The 21944-nt window shown below is 38.7% G+C and overlaps 5 protein-coding genes across 5 annotated transcripts; 3 read left to right on the top strand and 2 right to left on the bottom strand.

The window, feature by feature from the left end:
* Positions 1-483: 483 nt before the first annotated feature.
* GCK72_022274 (uncharacterized protein) lies at positions 484-8335 on the top strand (the record flags this gene model as incomplete). Its single annotated transcript, XM_053734736.1, has 34 exons — positions 484-541; positions 593-750; positions 825-865; positions 1035-1511; positions 1620-1727; positions 2072-2149; positions 2201-2612; positions 2671-2855; positions 2903-2992; positions 3049-3134; positions 3196-3434; positions 3482-3702; positions 3751-4009; positions 4057-4162; positions 4218-4426; positions 4476-4573; positions 4754-4889; positions 4938-5019; positions 5070-5335; positions 5393-5481; positions 5533-5840; positions 5903-6038; positions 6085-6154; positions 6200-6351; positions 6399-6521; positions 6573-6667; positions 6714-6916; positions 6962-7219; positions 7290-7434; positions 7487-7689; positions 7743-7849; positions 7897-7986; positions 8035-8243; positions 8295-8335. The coding sequence occupies 34 exons, from the start codon at positions 484-486 to the stop codon at positions 8333-8335; spliced, it is 5538 nt and encodes a 1845-aa protein (XP_053578302.1).
* Positions 8336-9451: 1116 nt separating this feature from the next.
* Positions 9452-11890, bottom strand: GCK72_022275 (uncharacterized protein; the record flags this gene model as incomplete). Its single annotated transcript, XM_003106895.2, has 5 exons — positions 9452-9937; positions 10318-10698; positions 10785-10946; positions 10993-11134; positions 11685-11890. 5 exons carry the CDS (start codon positions 11888-11890, stop codon positions 9452-9454), a joined length of 1377 nt encoding a protein of 458 aa, XP_003106943.2.
* A 563-nt stretch (positions 11891-12453) lies between these two features.
* Positions 12454-15362, bottom strand: GCK72_022276 (uncharacterized protein; the record flags this gene model as incomplete). Its single annotated transcript, XM_003106808.2, has 8 exons — positions 12454-12573; positions 13431-13531; positions 13576-13634; positions 13684-13973; positions 14021-14146; positions 14901-14981; positions 15111-15215; positions 15312-15362. 8 exons carry the CDS (start codon positions 15360-15362, stop codon positions 12454-12456), a joined length of 933 nt encoding a protein of 310 aa, XP_003106856.2.
* Positions 15363-16329: 967 nt separating this feature from the next.
* Positions 16330-17104, top strand: GCK72_022277 (uncharacterized protein; the record flags this gene model as incomplete). Its single annotated transcript, XM_003106846.2, has 4 exons — positions 16330-16419; positions 16472-16609; positions 16855-16971; positions 17033-17104. 4 exons carry the CDS (start codon positions 16330-16332, stop codon positions 17102-17104), a joined length of 417 nt encoding a protein of 138 aa, XP_003106894.1.
* Positions 17105-19294: 2190 nt separating this feature from the next.
* On the top strand, positions 19295-21489 carry GCK72_022278 (uncharacterized protein; the record flags this gene model as incomplete). The annotated part of the gene is made up of 6 exons (XM_003106866.2): positions 19295-19357; positions 19423-19545; positions 19912-20013; positions 20063-20176; positions 20224-20377; positions 21299-21489. 6 exons carry the CDS (start codon positions 19295-19297, stop codon positions 21487-21489), a joined length of 747 nt encoding a protein of 248 aa, XP_003106914.2.
* Between the last annotated feature and the right edge of the window lie 455 nt (positions 21490-21944).

Raw genomic sequence — 21944 nt, forward strand, 5'->3', positions numbered from 1 at the left:
ATCATCTAACTATCTATGATACGGGGGGTTTTGCTTCCCCATTTCGGTAGATATTGAGTTCTTATCGCGATGATATGATGCAACGGCACACATTTACAAACACTAATTCAATTTTGATACTGTGCCACTGACACAGCAGAAGAGATAAGGACAAAAAGAGGGAGGAGGTGGCAGACTGATTTAGTTCAGTTTGATTTTCAAGGAGGACTTCCTACTCTGTGCTCACTATCACGTATACACTCAACTTTTTTTTGCTGGATAATTTTCTACACTGAGGTGTTAGGTGTACACAATGGGGTTCGTGGGTAAGTAATTTTAGGTGCATAGTGACACATTTTGTGCTAGAAACAGCCAGATGATTTTCGTTCTATGCGTCTGTGTAACAATTACAGAAAATCGAAAAAAAATTGTATTCCAGACTTCATAAAAAGTCTAAAACTCCGAGAATGGATCAACATCGGGTTCTTCTTCATCTCGTTGGCAATGCTGATTGCTGGATCTGTCATGTTAGGTGTTGCAATTGCGAGTATTCCCCCAATGCGTAGGAATTACAGTACCCTCCAAAATTTTTTTTCTTATTTTTCTATTTTAGCACCATTCGATGATATTCCAACAACTACTGCAGCTCCTGTTTTAACACCAACTGTAATTTTCGCCACTTCTCTCATCAGTGGAATTGCCTGGAGCCCTGACTACACTAACTCCAACTCTGCTGCTTATAAAACTTTGGCAACTGCTATTTCCAACAATGTACGTTATAGATTCATATGATTCCAAATAATATTTTCTAGATCTCCAATGCATACTCCCAATCACAAAATCAGTTTGGATCGGCACCGTTAAACACTCAAGTTAATGCATTTACGTGAGTCACAACTCATAAAATTTTGATTTGTCTGCAAATACTGATAAATAGGTAGTAAATTGATAATTTTGATTGACACAAAATGGGATCACCCAAAATTTCGTGTTCAATAACTTATCAAAAACGTCAAAAAGGGTGTTTTCAGAAAAAACTGACAGGATTTTTTTAGACAAAACCAAAATGGAGTCAATTTCTACGCAGAACTGGTGTACCCTGACACTTCTGCCACAACCTCTTCCGTCACCAATGCACTCTCCTCTCTGGGTTACTTGACCAATACTTTTAGTAGGCACCCCGCAGTGTTCAATACTGAACGAAAAAAAAAACTTCCAGCATCATCCACATCTCAATGCTCCGGACTTGTTCCACCAGTCCAACAACAAACTGTAAATCCATCAAACCCATCCAGTGGACCAGCTACCACAACAGTCCCCATGAAACTTGGAGCTGTTTGTGACGCCTCTTCAACTCCATTGAAAAATATCTTCTTGGTTGATGTATCCGTTCCAATTATCGGAACATTGGATGATAAGCTGAGCAAAATTCAAAATTATTTGAATAATGCTGCGTCACTGGTCAACTTGGATCAAACAGCGGATTGGAACAACCAAGAATTCCGACTTGTGATTTATGGAGGCAATGAACCGTGAGTTGGACACCTTCTTCAGAAGCGGTGACTCAGAAAACCAGAAAAGGAGAGATTTCTAATATTGGAAAAAAGAGGAAAGTGGTCAAATCCGGGTTTTTTTTCCAGAACACCAATGGGACGTGCTCACAACCAGGCGGCATGGAGCAACGTAGTGACTAACCTCAACTCTTCTATCGTTAACCCAATAAATGCAGACGGACATCAACTGACCGAGTTAGTAATTCTTATCAGACTTGCAAAATATCGCACCCCTACAGTACTGGTCGGGGCCGGAGTCAAAAAATGTGCACAGTTTTTTCACAAAATGTTTCGAAATTTTTTGAAATTATTATCAAAAAATAGTCAAAAATACTGTTTACTCTTGAGTTTATATCGATATCTAAAAACATAGTCGAAAACTTGATATTTTGCGCAAAAAATAAAATAAATTCCAATTTTCAAATATTCGTTCTGTGACCCGGAGAAGCCCGTTGCAAGTCTGCTTCTTATTAGTTCAGCGAAATTGGAAACAATTCTAGAAATAATTGAGTTCGAAAAATCAAATCAGATTCTTTCAGTGCTCTTCGATTTGTGTTCAACAATTATCGTCCGGTTTCAGGAGTTGCTGGTAACATTATTGTTGTTGCTGATGGATTGTGAGTTATTAACAGAAATTTTGTTTCAAATCCTTTTATCAATACTTTCAGTGACTTCGATGAGGCTCAATCCGCCACTCCAATTGCCAACGCGTTGAAAAACCAATACTACTTCTCTCTCGGCCTCATTTTGATGACCACCTCCCAAGCGCAACAAGGAATTGTGTCTCAACTTGCTACCGATTATGCTCATTTCTACCCGATCGACTCTGTGGATTACTTGATGAACACTGCGGTTCTTCAATCTCAAGCCCAATGGATTTGTGGTGCATACTACCCAACAGCGGCGCCTCCAACACCTCCGCCAACTAGAATTCCATTGATCACTACTATTGGTACCACTACTAACCCGGGAGTTAGAACCACCATGAATCCATCTTTCCCACCAATTGCTAACTGCAAGTTGAATGTGCTGTTCTTGATTGACCAATCTCAGACACTCCTTTTGAATGGAGGCTTTAATGTGAGCTTGTTACTATTGGACTGAAAAGTTGATTATTTTATTCATTTCATTTGTTTAGAATGCCATCCAATTCGTTAAGAGCACTGCTGAAGCCCTTGCCAGCTACAACTCACAAACCACTTTTGGTTTTATTGTATTCAATGGAGTTATTGTTTCTGAATCAAGTGGTTACCTAATCTTATCAACATTCACGTCAGGACTCAACAACATTCCACAAATCGCGGGTAACTCTGATGTCACTGTGTAAGTCCACACTAATTATAGCTATTAAAGATCATTTTTTTGTTTAGTGGATTCAAAGAGGCTCTTAACTTCATCCAAATCAAATCTCAATACAATGATGACTCTGTCACTTCTCTTCTGTATTATATTACTGATGGGTAGGTCAAATTTAATCGAGGAATCTGTTAACCGCGTAATTTGTTATAACTTATAGAAATGACTACACTGGAACTATTCCTAACGTATTGAACACTACTTTGAACATCCGTTCAGCTTTACAAACTGAAATCATTGGTGTTGGTGAGTTTCTGAAGCTCGCTTTTTGGAAATTTGGGAAATTATACTTCAATTTGGGTTTCAGACCTTATTGAGACTACTCAATCCAAGGCGAATGTCCAAAAAGCTATCCAATATGGAGTTTACGATGGAAACGCACAATCCGTATATGTTGGAGTCAACCAACCTAGCGATGTACTTGACCCCAAAGTTTTGAATTCTACAAACTACCAACTGACATGCAAGGACTTCTCCAATTGCTACACAGGTCTCACTTTCGTGATTGAAACTTCTGAAGCTGAGGGTTCGAATTATGTGGATGTGGTTAGTAGGTCTCACGTTACTCCAGATTTCAATTTGACACTTTTCAGCAAACCAGAGCTGTGTTGAACTTATTGAGCTACTACAAGTCCCAGATTTCTCCATTCAAAATGTCTGTGTCCTTGATCTACTTTTCTGCTCCAGATAACTTGAATCCAAATCAATCCGGGCAGAGTGCAGTGCTTCTTGATCATGTCACTGATGCAAATTCTGCTATCAACACATTGAACACCACTATTTTGCCATTGGGAGCCACTTCTGACCTTCAACTGTAAGTACCCAGGCATAGAAAATATCAAAAATCGAAAAAAAATTCCAGTGGATTCTCCATGACCGCCACCAATCTTCGCAGTGGCTACTTGCAAAATAATAACCTGGTCATTTTCTTCGCCCGCGGTGCTTATGAACAATACTCCAACTGTTGCCCGGACCCATCTGCCGATGCAGCAGCTGTCAGACAGTTGTCCACTGTTCAAGGAGTGGTCATTGGCCCCTACCCATCAAAAAGTCAACTTGATTCATTGACCGGATCGAATTCGATTGATGCCAATGCACTTATTGGAAACAATCCTTTGGATGTAAACCATTTGAATGGGATAACAGAAATAATTATTGAATTTTTTAGACCGCTGATAACCGCACTACTGCAGCTAAACAAGTTTCTGATGCAATCCTACCAGTTATCAACACTTTCCTCAATAACCAATATTGCCCTGGTATCCCACAATTTGGTAAAAACAGATATTTTGGATGACTGATATTTTGATATTCAACCAAATTTTTCAGTCAGTCCACCATGTGAAGACCCAATTGACACTCTCATCCTCCTTCATGCCGATGACAGAAATAATTGGAACTCCATTCTAAATTTCACAGCTAACCAACTCATTCCTGATCTTTTGGGTGCAACTGGAGCAGTTTCATCAAGACCGTTGACTACATCTACACCAATTAACTTTGCCATTGCATCTTACTACTACTTGGATGTTTTAATTGTGAGTCTGAGTTGTTTCTCAAAATATTGTACAAAACGGAATAATTTAGCATGCCGATTTCACCTACCTCCTCAGCCCGTCTGACTATCAAAACCTGGTCAACTCAATCTCTTTTCGTCCAACCCCGGGAACCGCTACTTTGTCTATGTGAGTCTTAAAAAAGGGTTGCATTTCATCGTGTTATTCAGCGCCTACAAAAAAGCAGTTGACATTTTCCAAGACGGAAGGCCATACGCCAGTAAGAATCTGATTTTGATTACTGATACTATGGAGTAAGTTTCTTTTTTCAATTTAGAACAAATTTTAACCAAAATGACAATATTGTAGCATCAGCGACATGGAGAGCGCATCCTCTGAACACGATGCTATGGTACAGTTGGTTGGAGGATACACATCTGTCTTGTCCATCAATACCACTTCAATCCCAGGTGCTGACTATCAAGTTAATATCAATCCGTTCCAGGTATCCTATTCTTCACGAAGGATTAGATAAAAATTCAGAAAATTTCAGTTAAATGGAAACAACAAATATACTATCCGACAATTGGCCAACTCCCTCACTCAGCACACATGCACTTATCTACCACTCCAACGTAAATTGATATAACGAGATAGATTCGAAATCTCTCTATTTCTTATTCAGCACCAACTCAACCACCAGTCTCACCAAGCCCAACCCTACCTGGACCGATTCCAGTTGTGAAGGCTAGAAGTGTCTGGCCAGACATCACAATTCTGGTTGACACTTCTATTAGCTCTGATAATGCAATGACTGATGTGATGTTCGAGAAGATCCGTGCATTCCTCGACATCCTTCTTATTAAATATTCAGTTGGAGAAAAAGGATCGAGATTTACAATTGCTACATATGACGGAGACACTGTGCAGTATTCTTGCAAATTCGCTCAGGTATTGAAGTGAAATGACTTTTAGACTGCAAAAGCGTGCTTAATGATTCATTTGCAGACTAACAATTACTACGATTTGAGCTCTTGTAGAAATGAGAAGTTCTCGTTCTTTTCTAGATCCCATCAAAACTACAGAAATGTTGCCAGGTAAGAAAGTATACCACTCAATTGAATATTCAATCTTATTTCTCATTTCAGCGCTCTTACTGACATCCGCCAAAATGTCTATGAAAACACCACTACTGGATACAGATCACTTAACGAGAATTTCTTGATCATTTTCACACTGGGAACGTCTTCCTCCTCATTCTCCCAACAACTCTCCAACATCCAACGCAAAGGAATCCACACTGTTTCTATCGGTCTCTCATCCACAATGTCTAACTCTGACTTGTCCACTTTTGCTCAATCCGCCTATATGGTATCTGACTGGAATTCATCTTACACTGGAATTGATACTAACTATGACTTGGCTGATAGAATTTATCAAACCACTACTAGGAAACGTAAGTTGTAAAAAAAAACGTCATTCCAACACATAGGGATTCCAAACTCTGGAATGTTTCAGGTTCCCCTTCGTCAGCTAATTTCTATGCCAACCTTATTTATATCGTTGACCAATCTGCAAATACCTACGCAGACCATAGTAACATAGTGCAATTTGTCTCTGATTCAGTTACACCATACCTTGTTGGACCAACAAAGTGAGTCACAATGCATAAAACAAATTATAAGTTAACCGAAATTCAGAACCCAAATCAGTATTGTGCCATTCGCGGACAATGTCATCAACCCATTGCAACTCACAGCTTCTCCACTGGTATAGTTTTACCACAAACATTATTAATCTAAAAAATGAATTCAGGTCGTAGATCAATTCCTTGGATCTTGGAAGTCATCTCTATCATCTACCTCTTACACAGCCAATGTTGGAAATGCTATTCAATATGTGTCGAACATGATTGGAGCTACACAAGACAGACCAACTTACGTAATTTATGTTGTTGGAGCTACAAAGTAACAACCGCTGACAATATGTTTTAATCACATCATATTATTTTCAGTCTGACTGGAACAGCTAACTCAAAACAACTACTGAAAAACAGTCAACTTTATGTTGTCAACTATAATATCTCCTCCAGCTCTAGTTTCAATGATTTGGTTTTTGATTTGAATGCTATTTTCTCGTAAGATTTTGCATTTTTTGTAAGAGTTATCTCTAACGATTTCGGTTTCAGAGTCTCATCCAGCAATGACTTGATCAATCGGGTAGTTTCTATGACTGTCTCCACACCAAACCCAATTCTTCAACTCACCACTGATATTAGTGACAGTAAGTGGCCCAAAAACGTGTAATTGCAAAAACTCAAACTTTTCAGACCAAGAAGCCAATGATCATGTTACCTTCCCGCTATCCTCCATTGCTGCTGATATTGTGTTCCTCCTTGATGAGACTGGTCTCACTGACTCTGATTTCTCGGTTATGAAACAATTCCTACAAGATTTCACGGCAAAGTTCACTGTTGGCCTGCAGTCTACACAATTTGCTCTGCAGACTTATAACGGAAGAACTATTCCTCATGTGAGACAGTAACACAAAGGTTAAGACAATTCTCAATGTTTCCAGGATGGATTTCATTTGTTCGAGTCAACAAGCAATGATGTTGTGAAACAGAGAATCCAACAGTTAACACTTGCAAAGGCCACTGAGAACTCAACTGATGCCGACTTGGCAGGAGCTATTGAGCAGGAAATCTACTTCTTCCTTACTGAAGCTAACGGGTGGAGAGACGATGTCACAACCTACACAATTATTCTCTCTCATGCTGACAGTTTCTACACTAGAGACACTGATACAGCAATGGCAGTGAAGAACGTTTCAACTGTGAGTGAGCCAACCAGTTCTGTCAACATTGTTTGGTCGTTGTACTATTGACCTTAATTTTTCTGTTTAGGTGTTTGCACTCGGACTGAACAACATGCGATTCGATTATGTCGGCAACTTCACTAACACTGGTTTCTATGAAACTGTCTACAACGTTTCCTCCCTTTCCATCAACTCACCAGCAGTTTATGATCTATTGATCACATTGGATAATAGTATGCCTTAAAAATTTGGACAGTGTCCCTTTAACAGCCCTTTAATTTTCAGATTACAAAAACACCATCTATCCGGAGCCTACGTCTGCAAAGAATGCTATCAAGGCTGATTACATTTTCTTAATTGACAACGCCCTTGGATCAGGTTTCACCCAAAATGTGCAAAATTTCCTAAACAGTTTTGTGGATAATGTCGGAAGCTTCTCATCATCTGGAAACGACACTAAACTTGCAGTTGTCAGTTATGGAAGAGCCGTAAGTATATGCATTATCACTGAAATTCGAATATGAATGATCATTTTTTTCAGGTCAACACTGTTTGGAGTTTGACAGACTTGCAAGATATTGTTTCAATTAAGAGTCAAATTTCACACTTTCAAATCACAGGCTCCACGGGCACTAGTAATTTGAGAAGGTATATTATAAACATCAGCTGATCAGACAAATAGTATTTGTTTACAGAGCAATTGACTCGGTTATTCTGAATGAGCAAGAATTCGGAGTAGACCCGAACCGACCGAACTATATTATTATCATTACTGGATCACAAACGTTAGTTACCACAAAAAAAACTTTTGAGAGATAAAATTGAAATTTCAGTATTTCCCCGAACATTGATGGAGCCACATCAAGACATCTCAACACAAGATACTCAACTTTCGTTATCCAGACTAACTTTGATAACACCACTTATACCTACACACCACAGGTTCTCGGAACACAACTGACATCTGATAGAGTAGCGCATAGCCCTGATTTGCAATATGAAAGTGCTAGGCTCTATGGGTTGCAGCAATGGATTTCGAATGGTAAGTTTTTTTTGAAGCAGTCTTTTCAAATATGCAACTTTTATCTTTCAGAATACGCCGCCTGGTCCCTGACGTTTCCAGACAAATCATAGCTGATATATAATTTTGTAATTTAATGTGTTTCACTATTTAGCTACTCTTGAACAATTGAAAAAATAAATTTCTGAAAAATTACAATTGCAAGCTCGTTTATTCGATAAATAAAAGAAAAAACACTCTGAAGGCCAAGTTGAAATGTAAAATAAATTATGTTTCATGACATACAATAAACCAACTGTTAGAATTCCAGTCAAATCACAGATAAACAATTTTAATAACTGGGGTGCAATAGACAATTTTGACGGTAAGACTACAATAAATAAGTGACATTTCACAGAGAGTAGTTGATAAGGCGGGTGTGGGTGTTGAGGACATGTGGAGTTGATGATTTTGAAGAGATAAGGGTGTCTGGATGGTTAGACTTGGATGTTGTGAGCTTGTGGCTCAAATTTCTCCCAGAGTTGGAGCATCTGAAATGAAAATAGCATTAGTTTCTAGAAAAGTAGATTATGGCAAGGAACTATCAAAATGGATAGAAATAAACAATTTGGTCTAACCGAATCAAAACTGAATTGACTGAGCTGAGTCATCACGATCATCAATCCATTTATTTTTATCTTTATTTTTGCCAAACTATCAATCGATCTGGAGTCGAACTTTTTTGAAAAAAACTGGGTAAAATTAGCCCACTATTAGAATACGAACATGTTGTAGTCACTTGAAAGAGTGGTTCGAAAAATGTTTGATTAAAGTTTTCCTAAAGGGTATGCAACCACAAAAACTTGAAAGCGGTCGTTTTTTATCAATTGTATAGTGCTCAACCGCGCGGACTGAAAAAAAGTTCATTTTTGTTTGGAGTAGTTTTGAATCACATATTCTGACCTGCTCAACAAAAGAAGTACTAGAAATATGCTACCTTCAGGATCTGACTCTATAACTACCGTAACACGATGTCTATTTGTTGAAAACCAGTACCGACTAGGAAGTTGCGAGCATGGTATTAAATACATTTTGCTTTCTCTGGTTCAATATTTCGGGCGACTATCTTACATTGTTACTGCGCAGTTTTGATTACGCAATTTGTGACTCCTTTTAGTTTTATTTTCATCTCCATTTTTGTTATTGTTGTTTTTTTGATATCAAAACAACTTTCTCACTAATTACCAAAACTACCGTACCTCCGTATGAGTATGAATCATACTCTCCATGTATTCAATCAACATCTTCTTCATATCATGTTTCCGGTCGGAATCAAATCTGGCAACCTCATCACGGATAGCTTTGCTGAGCTCTCCAAAGTGTTGCTCAAGTTGATCCATCTTCAGGACGGTCTCCTCAATCTCCGCCTTCAATTGATCCGATTTCTCGTTTCTTCCACCAGCGGCCAAGTCAATCTTGGTCTTCTGATCTCTCTTTCTAGCGAGTGTCTGCTGGGCGTCTTGCCATTGTTGCCAAGCACGAACACGTTCTCCGAAGACGTCCTTCAACGCAGAGATGAGCATGATATACTCGTAGATCGACTCGGAGAACTTCGCATTGTCGATTTCAGCCTGTTTACCCCAGGCGCTGGAGACGTTCTCGGTGACGTCGGTCAAAGCGGAGAGAGCACGGGAGAGAGATGTTGACTCCTCGCAGGCGGCAAGCATGGACAGAGCCTGAAAAAAACAGAAAATGAAAGCTAGGAAATGGAAAAAAAGGGGGGAGGGAGTAGTATTAGTTTTTGAGCACCGGAGGTTATAACTGGAGAAGTAGGAAGCTTTTTTAAGTGTGCTAGAGAAAGGGAACCTAAAAGGACAGGTGCAAGCCGCAAAGTGTACTTAAGCGGTAATGGAATATCCAACAAAATGATTTTTAAAGATCTAACTGCCACCTAGAAGTGAAAATAGTCCAATTTTGTCCATTCAGCAAATTGAGTCGAACTCTTATGGTATAAATCTACTCGACGTAACCACAATTTTTCATTTTCCTTGAGTGGTCTTTCACTCTCACTTCATCAGAACTCACATGGGTTCAAATTTCTTCAAAAATGCCTCACCTTTCCCATTTGCTCTCCACTAGTGGCCATATCTCTTCTAGAAGCAACCAACGTCTCGGTGACAGCGTACAACTTGCGAAGAGCCTCATCAAGCTCATCAATCTGCGACTGCACTTGTTCGAACCAACGATCGCCCTCTTCCATGTGGAAAGCCATCTTCGAGAACACAACTTGGAAGTTTTTGAAGATCTTCTTCACTCCGAAGCTAGACAACGCGGCCGTTTGGACAGCTTTCGGAAGATCCGACTCAATTGTGAGGAAGTCACGGACGTCGCAGTCGTTTCTCATTCTCGGGTGCTGAATGAGTCGACTGATGTATCGCTCGAGTTGGCGGGCACGTTGGATTCCGACTTCGCGACTCATAGCGGGGTCAGAGTTGGCCTGTAAGAAAATAGTTTTTGGTAAGAGATCAATAAAATTGGATGATAGCCAAAATCGTGGTACAGCTAACCCGTTTTGGTGCCCACCTTAGTTTTTGTCAGCGCCGAGATACTCTTCTCCGGTGGTTGTGGAATCACGATACCCTTCGCCAGGTACTTCTCCACAATCTTCCCATGAAGTCCGAGAAAATCCGAGAATCGACGCCACGTCTCATACTGTTGCTTCGAGTATCCAACCACTCCGCTCACCTGAAACCAAAAACTATGTTTCATTTTCCCATTTTGAATACGATACCTCTGTCTCCAATTTATAAACAATGTATGCGTTCATTCCATCGCCACGTTTCTCAAATTCACGAATGATGACTTTGAAGTGAGTGGGCTGGGGAAGCGGCGAGATTTGCGCATAGTGGTCGTTGATGTGGTTGTCGATGTATCTGGAAAAAAAGAAAACTTTATAATCCATAAAATTAATCCTCTTTGATTTCTGGAGATTTCTGGACGAAGCCCTAGTAATTTTCTGTGGCTGTGCAGGGATATGTAATTACTAATCAGACTCCATCTACAGTATACTCAAAAACCATCTGAATTCAGAAAATGGTCTGAGGGCATCTGAATATGGTTTCATAATTGACCAGTCGGGGTGCCGTTGGCGCCAAGATGAGAAACTTGGTGTGGACACATATCCAGACACAGGAATGAGCGATTTGCTGGCTTAGAGTCTTATCGGGCTCATAATGAAAAAAAGGATAACCGATCTTGCAATTCTTGGATCAGCACTTGGAATTTAGAGTCCAAAGTTGTCCCGCAAGGTTTTCAACTCCTACCGTTGGTTTCTCGGCACATTTCTCTATTTGAATGCTTGGAAAGGTTCATTTCTGCTCAAAACCTCTTTTCAGAATGAAATTCAGAATGAGATTTAGAATAAGATTTCCCTCATCGACTTCCACATTTTCAATTTAATTTGCAATAAATAAAAAAACTCACTGATCATGATCCTCAATACTATTGATAACCGCGGGAGAACTGTGCTCCGTGTCAGTAGATGTATGAAGACGGAGTTTCGACGGCGGAGTGTCCTCATTTCCCAAGTTGATTTCATCACAATCATCACTGAACAAGTCGGATTGATCCATCACGGCTCCGGTTCGGCCTGCGTACGAATTCGAGTGAACTTCCTCCTCCGACAACATTTCGAAAGACGGACGCGATTTTTCTCTGTAAAAATCAAAAATTGACGATTTCTGCGGGAGGAATAAGATGAGAATGATAAAATTGACGGAAAAATGAGAGGAGGGACGATTGACTCATATAAACTGACAGTGAAATGGAATACGTTCTCGAAAATTATAAATTAAAACAATCGGGGAAAAACGGAGAAATAGCGTACTGAACGGGAGAGACAGTGACACGTATCGCGGAAATAATCGATAAACAGTAAACAATCGGCCGGCCGGACCTCGTTGGCCCCCCGTCCTCTCCCCAAAAAACATGTGTGGGGTGAGGAGGACCGTCTCATGGAGGAATGTCTGTTTGTGTTTGCATAAGAAGGCCGAGACCACCCCGCTGTGCGAGCGAGCGCGTTTGCATCACGATTTATTCGTCATCGTCTTGTTTTTGTGCGGAGAAAAGGGAGAAAAGAGAGAAGAGAAAACAATGGGTGATGACGAAAGAGGAGAGATAGACCGATGGAATAGAGAAACAACGATAAAAGATATAAAAGAAAATTTTATTCGTGTTGAGAGGAAAAGGAAAATTAGAATCGCTCGAGAACCATATCTTTGTCATTGTCATATCCGCCGGCGCTGTCACTGTCAAAATGAGACTCCGGGTTGACCAAGTTGAGAACTTCTTCAGGGAGGAATGTTCGATAGATCTGAATAAAATATTTATGAGGTGTGTTGGAGCCATATCAATTGTTTTACTTTCGTAGAATTAGGGAGAATAGCCAAAGCCACGCCTCTTTTTAGGAAATAGCGTCTTTCTGGTATTTTGTGCATTGAAACTACTCGAAATTCACGTTTTTGTGTAAAATTTGCTTTTTTTTTAATCATTAAAAGTACGGATTTCAATGATTCGACTGCTTGAAATATGAATTTTAAGGAAATTTAACCGACTTTCAGCGAGAAAAGTATGAAATTATTGTGAGTACTGCGATTCAAATGTCGCTTTGTGAGTTCAGTCAGTTTTGATATATTCCATATAGGTTTTTCACTGATAAAGATGAAATTTTGATTATAAAACTATGTGGTTTAAATAAAAACCAAAAATAAAAATATTTCTTCCAATTTTGTGTTCTACTGCATTCAGCAAGTTACAACAAACAGTTAGGTTTTTTTCCAAACGGTTCACAAACGTCGAAAACTGCTGAAACAATTAAAAACACAGGTTTGACAAATTGAATTGCAAATCCTGAACTAGAATTTACACTACCAGGGACAGTATTCAGTCTGATCACTAATTTTTTGGTTTTCTGGTCAAATACCTCAGGTTTTACTTTGAAATCCCTTATCGCCTTGCGAGAAAAATTTGCGAGAAAAAATATGATGTCTCAATAATAACGCTGTACGTTTTGTTTTTCAGAAGTGCCATATTCCTTCTGAAAATAACAAATAGTGTTCACTACAATGACGCTAGTAAACAAGGAAATAGGAACAGACCCAAATGCGCGCCGCTCATTATATCTTTTTAGATTTTCGCTGAAATTATGCTTGTTTTCAAGATGAAACCTACCAAATAAACTACTAACGTTAGCACAATCAAACCGGCTAACGCGGAACCAACAATGATTGGCACTAAGTCCGTTCCACTTTGATCCGAAGGACAAGTTGTTTCTGGAAAAACAATAAGTGATAACTCAAACACACTGATAGCTCACTTGGCCCGAATGTAGCACTAGTCATGTAGGCTTGTACTGTTGTCAGCTTGAATTTGATGCTAAAAACATAATTTCTAATGGATAACTATGTGTTCGAAACCAACTCACTATGCCATCGGCCCATATTTATCATTATCATTGATTGCATACTTCTGTTCACTCGGACAATAATAAGAGTTTCCGATATCTGCATACACTGAACCTCCAAGATCCGAGAGGTCATTTGGATCGACATGCAGGTAGTATTGTTGAGTTGGATATTTTGGATCAGGGAATGAACTCGGGTCTGATGCAAAATTAGCAGTGACATTTACTTGAAACAGTGTGAACTCCTTTTCTCCTTCTGTTTTGAGTCGGTTGTCTTTTGTGAATGCTAGGTCAATCGTCCATCCGGTCATCTGGAATTACGTCCAGGTGAAAATAGCAGAATGTCAAAGAATCTTACATGATACAAGTTGATCCTGAGTAGTTGGGAGCTGATTGACATTCCTGATGTGGTTATGGTGGCATCGCATGTTGAGTAACCAGCATCAGCGGTGGAGGACGTTGGGACATGTACAACTACGTCTTTCTGAACATTACATGAGAATTCATGTTCTTATAAACCTTCTAACATAATATAATTTCAGATGATATTTTTGTATTCTAACTAGGGAGAGTCATGGAGTCAATTCTGAGTTATAGGACGCTATCTCTACAACTGGAAAGCTAAGAAAACGCTGATTCCAAGTATATACTCAGCTTTTGCCTTTGAAATCTGGTATTCGAGAAAAGAAGATTTAACTTTTGAAAAATAGAGAATTTTTCTCTTTCTAACGCGCGAAAATTGCAACGAAACATTTTTCGCGTGTCAGAAAAGTAATAATTTTTCAGAACTTTGACCAAACATTTCTCGAATAGCAGCTCTCGAGGACAAAACTGAATATAGACTTGGAATCAGCGTTTTCTCAGCTTTCCAATGAGATCACGTAGCATAACTTTAACCTGGCTCCAAGACTTTTTCTAGTAAAATCATCAAAAACCAAAATCGGTATACTTCAAACAATAATTTTAATATTATGCTGGTCAGACATATTATGATTTCACAGCTGAAAAATTTAACGAGTTTTCTGTGACTTGTGTCTTTATGCTAAATAGACAACCGATCAGATCGAGAACAGTTAAAACTGTCCGAATCTAAAAAATACAAGACGCGAAAAGAGAATAACTAATATGGTTCAACTTCATTTTGTTAACTCTTGTCTAGTTTGAAACAGTGATTTAGTGACTGCCGAATATTGAACAAACAAAAGTATACAACATTTATCTTTGTGATAAACACTTACCTCACTGTCACTAGTTTGATATGTAAGGTATAAGTAGATATCCGCTTGTAGTATTATGCACGGCACATTGTTTTTGAGGACCTGGAATATATTTTATTAGAATTAATCGAAGATTAAAAAAACCTATTCGTATTTGAAACAGTAAGCTGTTCACAATGCGGAAATCTGACACAAGTCATAAAAATGTTACCATTTGTGACCCACACATACTTTATAAACTCCTTTGTTAGCTGCATCCGACGCTGATTGTGCCACTGGTAAGCCTGCCAAAACGATACACAAAAATGCCAATGACAAGTTTCTGCATCTTTGCATCTGATAATAACATTGATAAGATTACTCATTCATAACTCTCTAAATCTGAAACAAACCATTTTTGAAAACAGAATCGAATGTGGTCTCTCGACACACTTTATCAAGAGCACAAATGTCAATAATAGAAGCTATGGTGGAGGTTTCCATTGCGTTATCGTGATTCTGCAATCACGTAAATTTTATTATAGTCATTATACTTTTATGAAACATTACAGAGATCCTGGTCAGGAATGAAGAATCGGCGAGTTGGCGTTAGACTAGAAATGCTTTTGGAACTAGGAAAGAGGAAAAATATAAGTGATTGCATAGATAAATATTCCTGAGTAAGTAATTGTATCAATATTCATAGTAACAGTAAGGTGCGAAGTTTTCGTTAGTTTCACTTCTACCTGATTTTGTTGCTCGTATGCAAGCTTCCCGTTACGTTTTCGTGTTTTTGTTTAGAAGCAAGAGTATGACTATGATTTCAGATTTTTGTACAAATCTAGTAATGTTGCACGGTTTTTGAAATACTTCTCAAAAAAGTATGTAGGGCATAACGATTTTAACTTTTGATAAACTTAGAATGCCAAAAGTCCAGCCAAAACCGTTGACCTTATACCACAACACGCCGTGACTCCGAGTTTACCGACTCCCATACTTTTTCGGTTGTCTTAAGAGCATTGTCAGTGCTCTACAACTCATAAATGTCTAATACTCAAAAGCTCCCCCATCTTTTTGTTTTTGACCGAACCAAATCACTTGTGTCATTGGAAGAACCGCGTCAACAGGTCAACACTCAACAAATTAGGTCTTATCTACAACTTCGATCACATTACACCTAGTAGTTACACGAATTAGTTGCGAAAAATATATGAACCTCAAAAAAACCAAACTGTAATTGAAAATATAGAAAAAAAAGATGCGTGATCCAATCTGCGTGACAAGGACCGGTTTTCTAGCAGTTATTTTTGTGTCAATTAATCTATTATTTTCAAATTTCGAAAATGATACCGCGTATCTTCTTCTCCTTTTTTCTAATGTGATCAGTTTCTTCTATCTCTCCCCTTTCAATTGCCCCCGTTCTTTTTGGTCATCTATCTGACGTGTTCCGCCTAAAAAATCCTTTCTCAATATGTCACCTGTTCACTTTAAATGTATTCTAATTATTCTAACTTTCCATTTCGTCATTGTGGAACCCGCGTTGACAGTTTATCCTGTGAAGGTATAAGTTTTCAATTCGAGAAGTTATAAACAAAAAAGTTTGTGGTATTCAGGTCGGTGAAACGCTAATACTTGACATTGGACGAGAGGTAAAAGAATGGAAACGCGTTAGAAATGGAATCGAAGAAACAATAAGACCTTGCGGGAAAAATGAGAAAAAAACTGACGTCTGCAATGTTTGGATTACATCGGTAAGGCGAAAATTAGGAAAATGTTTTGTAAATTGAGAAAAACAAGCATAAGTCGTGTTTTTCATATTTAAAACCATAAAATATTATTAATTGAACTAATTTTTATACTGTGAGACCCCATTATTGTTTGAAAAACCAAAAAATCACGTTAGAACTCAGTACGGCTAAAAAAATCAGTAGCTCCGTGTCATACATGGTTCTACTCACTCAACAATAAACAAATTTAAAAACATAAATTATTTCAGAACTCAAAAAAAGCGGGCGACGGTCGTGAGCACATGAATGAGAATGGGACGCTTGTCATTAAAAACTTCCAATCGTCTGATTCTGGGGATTATTTCTCGAATGACGAGTTGGAGCGGGTCAGTTCACGCCGCAACATTTAGTATTATTTTAGTATTACTCCCCTACATTTCTTTTCAGGTTCACTATACCGCCGATGGTCAAATTTGGAAATTGGCAAGATCCAAGATTGCAGTATTCCCACTCGACTAATACGAATGACATTTTATTCCCCGTGCTTTTTGCAATTGTTAACCCTTTTCAATTTTTCCTTGTGTTTTACTAGTCATTCTTCCATCAGTTTTTCTCTGAATTTTTCTCCCAATAAATCTCTTCTTTGTAATATTGACTCGTGGTTTCGGCGTATAACATTGAAATTGAAGAGAAACAAAAGAGAAGATGGCTATCTTTCACTTGATAGAAAAGAAGGAAAATGGGGGGAAAGAAGAAGAATTGCAAGCGGAGTGGAAGACCGACAAGTATATTCTCCTCTTCTCATCCTTAACTCAATATTTCGTAAAAGTCCTAAAAATTCATGCGTTCTCAGTTCTTTCATTGCTTCAGAAGAGCAGAAAAATGAAGATATTGCGAAACTATTCTGTTTTGAAGCAGAGGGAGATAAATTTCAAACTTAGACTCCTTTCTTTCTATTTCGATCTATTTCTCAATGCAATTACGGTGATGCTATAATAAATTATAAGAGTAAGATAACTGAAGGGAAATTTTCGCCAGTGTTTTCAATTCTGACCGCAAAACGGCATTGGAAATGGGCCTAGTAATTACAATAGAAGTACATAGAAATCAAAATGAGAGGACATAGTCCATATTAACACTAGATTTAATTTTGAATTAAACAACTCCGGGTAGCTTAAATATAAGTGCCACCGTAAAAAATTGATGTCGTCTCTAAAAAATCAAACGATCTTTTTCGGGAAGGTTTTGTAATAAAATTGGAAATTGCAACCCCCCGATGGTCATATAATGCGCGGATGCATCAAAGTCTCGTAAATTACCGTTTCTGTGTTTCTGTGAATTCTGTTTGCTACATCTATTATAGGGAGGTACATTGACACACGCTGTTCTGTCTAGTGAAAAGTTTTTCTGGTGTTTTACTGTTTTCTTAACTAGGATCACATCATTTTTTTTCTGGTTAGTCTTAAAAGTGTTGTACTTTTAAATTCTGTAGTTTCGCCGAAGTCCAAAGCTTCTGAAGGGTATAAACTTATGGCTGACCGGTTTTTAGCAACAAAATTGTGACCAATTGCATCGGAAAAGCTTAAGCTACAGTGTTTAAACCCGTCCATTCATAATTGTTAGCGTAAATATCATAATTGGTCTCATATAACTATAACAAAACTTCACAGAATATCTCAATATTACCGTATCCCATCAAGTTTTAAACTTTGAGTTATTTTTCCCGTTTCTAATTAGACACTATGATTTCCCATATAATTTCTTGAAAAATTGTCTTTAATTTACCATATCAAGATGAATAGGCTCCTCCCTACATATAATTCTGCCCGCCCAGAATTTTTCCTTCAAATAGGCCCTCTTCCAGCAAGAAATCAACACACCAACTCCTTTATACCTTCTAACACATTAGTAATGCAAAACTAATACAGAATAGTAAATGATACAACCAAATGTCGGGAATTCTTAATGTTTCTCACATCGAATGAATAAAAATCAAAGTATATGTATTTTCATTTCCTTTATTTCTTTTAAATTTATTCAGAAATTTTCCTGAGACCCTAAGCCCAACAAGAATGAAATATTGATGACATATCATTATTCAATCATCCCATTTGTCCTCAGTTCACTGAGCCGAACAAATCGTTTTGTCTCTCCCACTCTCTCCGTCATGTCCGCTCCGTTAAACGACCCAACCTCCCCAACTCAATTATTTAATTGTCGTTTGCCATTGCTCTCTCCTTTTTCTGGCCATCCTTCTTCCCTCCCCGCACGGGTCTCTCTTCCTCCCTTTGGTCCGAGGAAATCAATACCCGTCTTCGTCTTGACCACCCGCACTGCGCGATGGAGAGGTCAACCCGAGCCTTTCCTTCTCTCCCCCTCTCCTTCATTTCCATTCGTTTATTGTCATTGAGAGTATCCCACGATAGATGACGACGACGGGGTGAGGCCGATGGCCCGCAGTGCGTACGTATGTATGTGTCAGCGGGGGATGAGCGGGACCACTCGAAATCGTCTTTTTTTCTCGGAGACTCACCTCTCTCCCCGCGTTCGATTGTTACAATTACCTCCCATCAGCGGTGTATTTTCTAATCTTTTCATTGTGTTTTTTATATCTTTCATGAATGCAAATTCTGACGAATTTATGTCGCGGCAAACTTCTTTCATCTCGCATTTTATTAATCCAGTTTTTTCTTCATTTCATTTTTCAGGATGACCAGACCAACTGCGCCATGCCTCACTGCAGACTACTACACATACTCCACTTATTCACCGGTAATTTTTGTAATTTGCAGTGCAGAAACCGTTCTTGTCAAATTCTTACTATCATTTTTTTTCAGAGAGACGACTTCTACGGCGGATATGAGCCAAAAAATGAGCATCACGACTACAATCACGTGTCAGTGCCAATGAGGAGAGAACCGGAGAAGGCGGCTACCAAGACTCAGAGAGGAGGAGCTGAAGTAAGTTTTAAAGATTTCTAGCTGATTTAGGACTATAATGGTAGCATAGGGAAACAGATAACCCCTTCTGACTAGCTTGGTTTCTTGTGAAAATTTAAAAAAAAGGGAATACCGCTAAAACTGTTTGACCTCAGATTGCAACCAACCTAAACTGGTTTTTGAACTTTTCCCGTTTTTAGTTGGGAAAAACTCAAAATAACAGAACACTCGTCAAAGAGACAGGCAGTACAACCAGAAATTGTCTCAAATAGGTGAAAACAGAGTGAGGTGTTAATCCGACGTGGCTGAATAGCAAAGAAAGTGTTAAAATGACGGTCTAGCCCCTTTCTATGTATAAGGTTTTTAACCTAGTTTTTCAATTTTCAGGACTCATCTGCTGCTCACTGTGTCTCCTTCATCTATTTGTCCCTTGCCATCATCGTCATTGCATTCACTGCTTTCATGTACTATCATGGAATCAAAAACACGGTTGGTTCAGCCTCCTGAGATTGAACTAATGTAAATTCTCCTGTTTCAGTTTGTGATCTACCTCGCTGGTGGCATGGGTGTCATTGTCCTGACCAGTATTCTGATGCACGTTGGAATCAGCATCCAACAACCATTCCTCTGCATTCCATTTGTCGTTTTGAGAGTGAGTGAGGCCTAGTTAATAGTCAGAATTCAAACAAAAAAATTTAGACATTGGAGACATTTGTCAGTTTGATCTTGCTGGGAGCATTCACCTACGCTATTGTGAAACCTGAAAGCGACATGTTCATGTTTTTCCTTCAATGCACTAAGATGGCTGCTCAAGTTTCTGTGTCGCCAAATATCAAATTTGATCTTGTTGATGGTGAGTTCATTTGCGCGCAAAAAACTTGTGGCATGCTGGAAACAGAGAAACCAATACTGTGAAAAGCAGGAATTGGTACATATCAAAACAAGGGACGCCGAAAATTAATGTTTCGGAATTGACAATTAAGGATAAAATTAGAACCATGTGCATGAGAATTAGTAACCGACAAAACTTGGACACTCTAGACCAATTATAGCTAAAACACACATCATAGTTGAGACACTCCATGTGCGTTGAGTCATGGCTCAGAAAATTGAAATCTGAGAAAAGTCTGATCTAGTACAGGGAAATTAGAGAATATTAGAGTTAAACTAGCTGAAATCAGGTTGCTCCAGCATTGACAGCGATCTGAACTGATTTAGGCCAAAAGTCATCGAACTTAAAACTTATTAGAATTTGACTTGTCCAAACTGGAATAAACAACACCTCGAATGACAACGAAATCTCAAAGGTCGCAAGTTTGGAATTTTTTCAATTTTCCACGAGGCATTGCGGTCAGCGTAGTTAGACATATCCCAAATTTTGTTTTGTGCTCGTCCCTTACGCTGTGAAAAACCGTCTTCACTCCTGGTTTGGAAGCCATTCTCGGGCTTTTACAGGATTTAACCACAGAAGTGAAGCTTTGAGACGGTTTTTCACACCGACCTGGTAGCAATTTGAAACGATTCCAAACTTGCGACCTCCTGAGGTTCCTTGTGAGACAGAAACACAAGTGATCTTTAATATAGTCAAGCACTTGTTATTATAGTCAAACAATTGTTTTGCAAATAATTACCAACCTCGGTTCAATATAGATACAATGAAGATAAAGCCTAATACGACTAGAACAATGTAGCAAAAAATTATATTCATAATCTTGATGCTATGCTACTTGTGTAACTCATAGATCAAACTAAACATAATCTTATCTAATTTCAGCAACCTTCCAACTGTGCATCGTCGGCTGGTGCATCTCCTTGGCCTTCCTCGCTGTGTCCGTCTACGTCTGCCGTGTGGCATTCCATTGCACAATGTCGATTGCTGATCAAGTTCGGTACAAACGTTATCAGCAACACGTTAATACTTCTTCGCAACCACGTTTTGCCGGTGACGAGTTTTTGTGTGCATGAGAGGGGTCAACTGTGAATGGAAGTACCCGATGAAACATTAAGATTTGGGTAAACACTGTGCCAATCAGAATCCTATGCTTTTTTATGTCTATTTGAACTTCCCTCATCCGTTTTATTGTTCTATTTTCTATGTGAACCGTCTGTTTTTGAGCATCTCAAACTGTTATAATAGCTCTATGCTAAAAAGCTTTCCGCCCCCAATTTCTGTACTGGTCTCCACTTTATGTATTCTCTTTTATTAATTTTCATAAAATTCATAATAAAATTTATTAAAGAAAAGAATGAGAGTTATTCAAAACGAATCGAGAAAGCTGATCGGATTCTGAATAATTTAACGGATGATTTACCAAGTTCGTTTTATGACAAAGACATGAAAGATGTGTAAGAGACAAGAAAATGCAGAGAAGGATTATTTCAAGGGAGACGGAAAATGGGATTGGGATGGATAGAAGAGA

This window comes from Caenorhabditis remanei, chromosome X (assembly GCF_010183535.1).
Source record: "Caenorhabditis remanei strain PX506 chromosome X, whole genome shotgun sequence".
Taxonomy (NCBI): domain Eukaryota; kingdom Metazoa; phylum Nematoda; class Chromadorea; order Rhabditida; family Rhabditidae; genus Caenorhabditis; species Caenorhabditis remanei.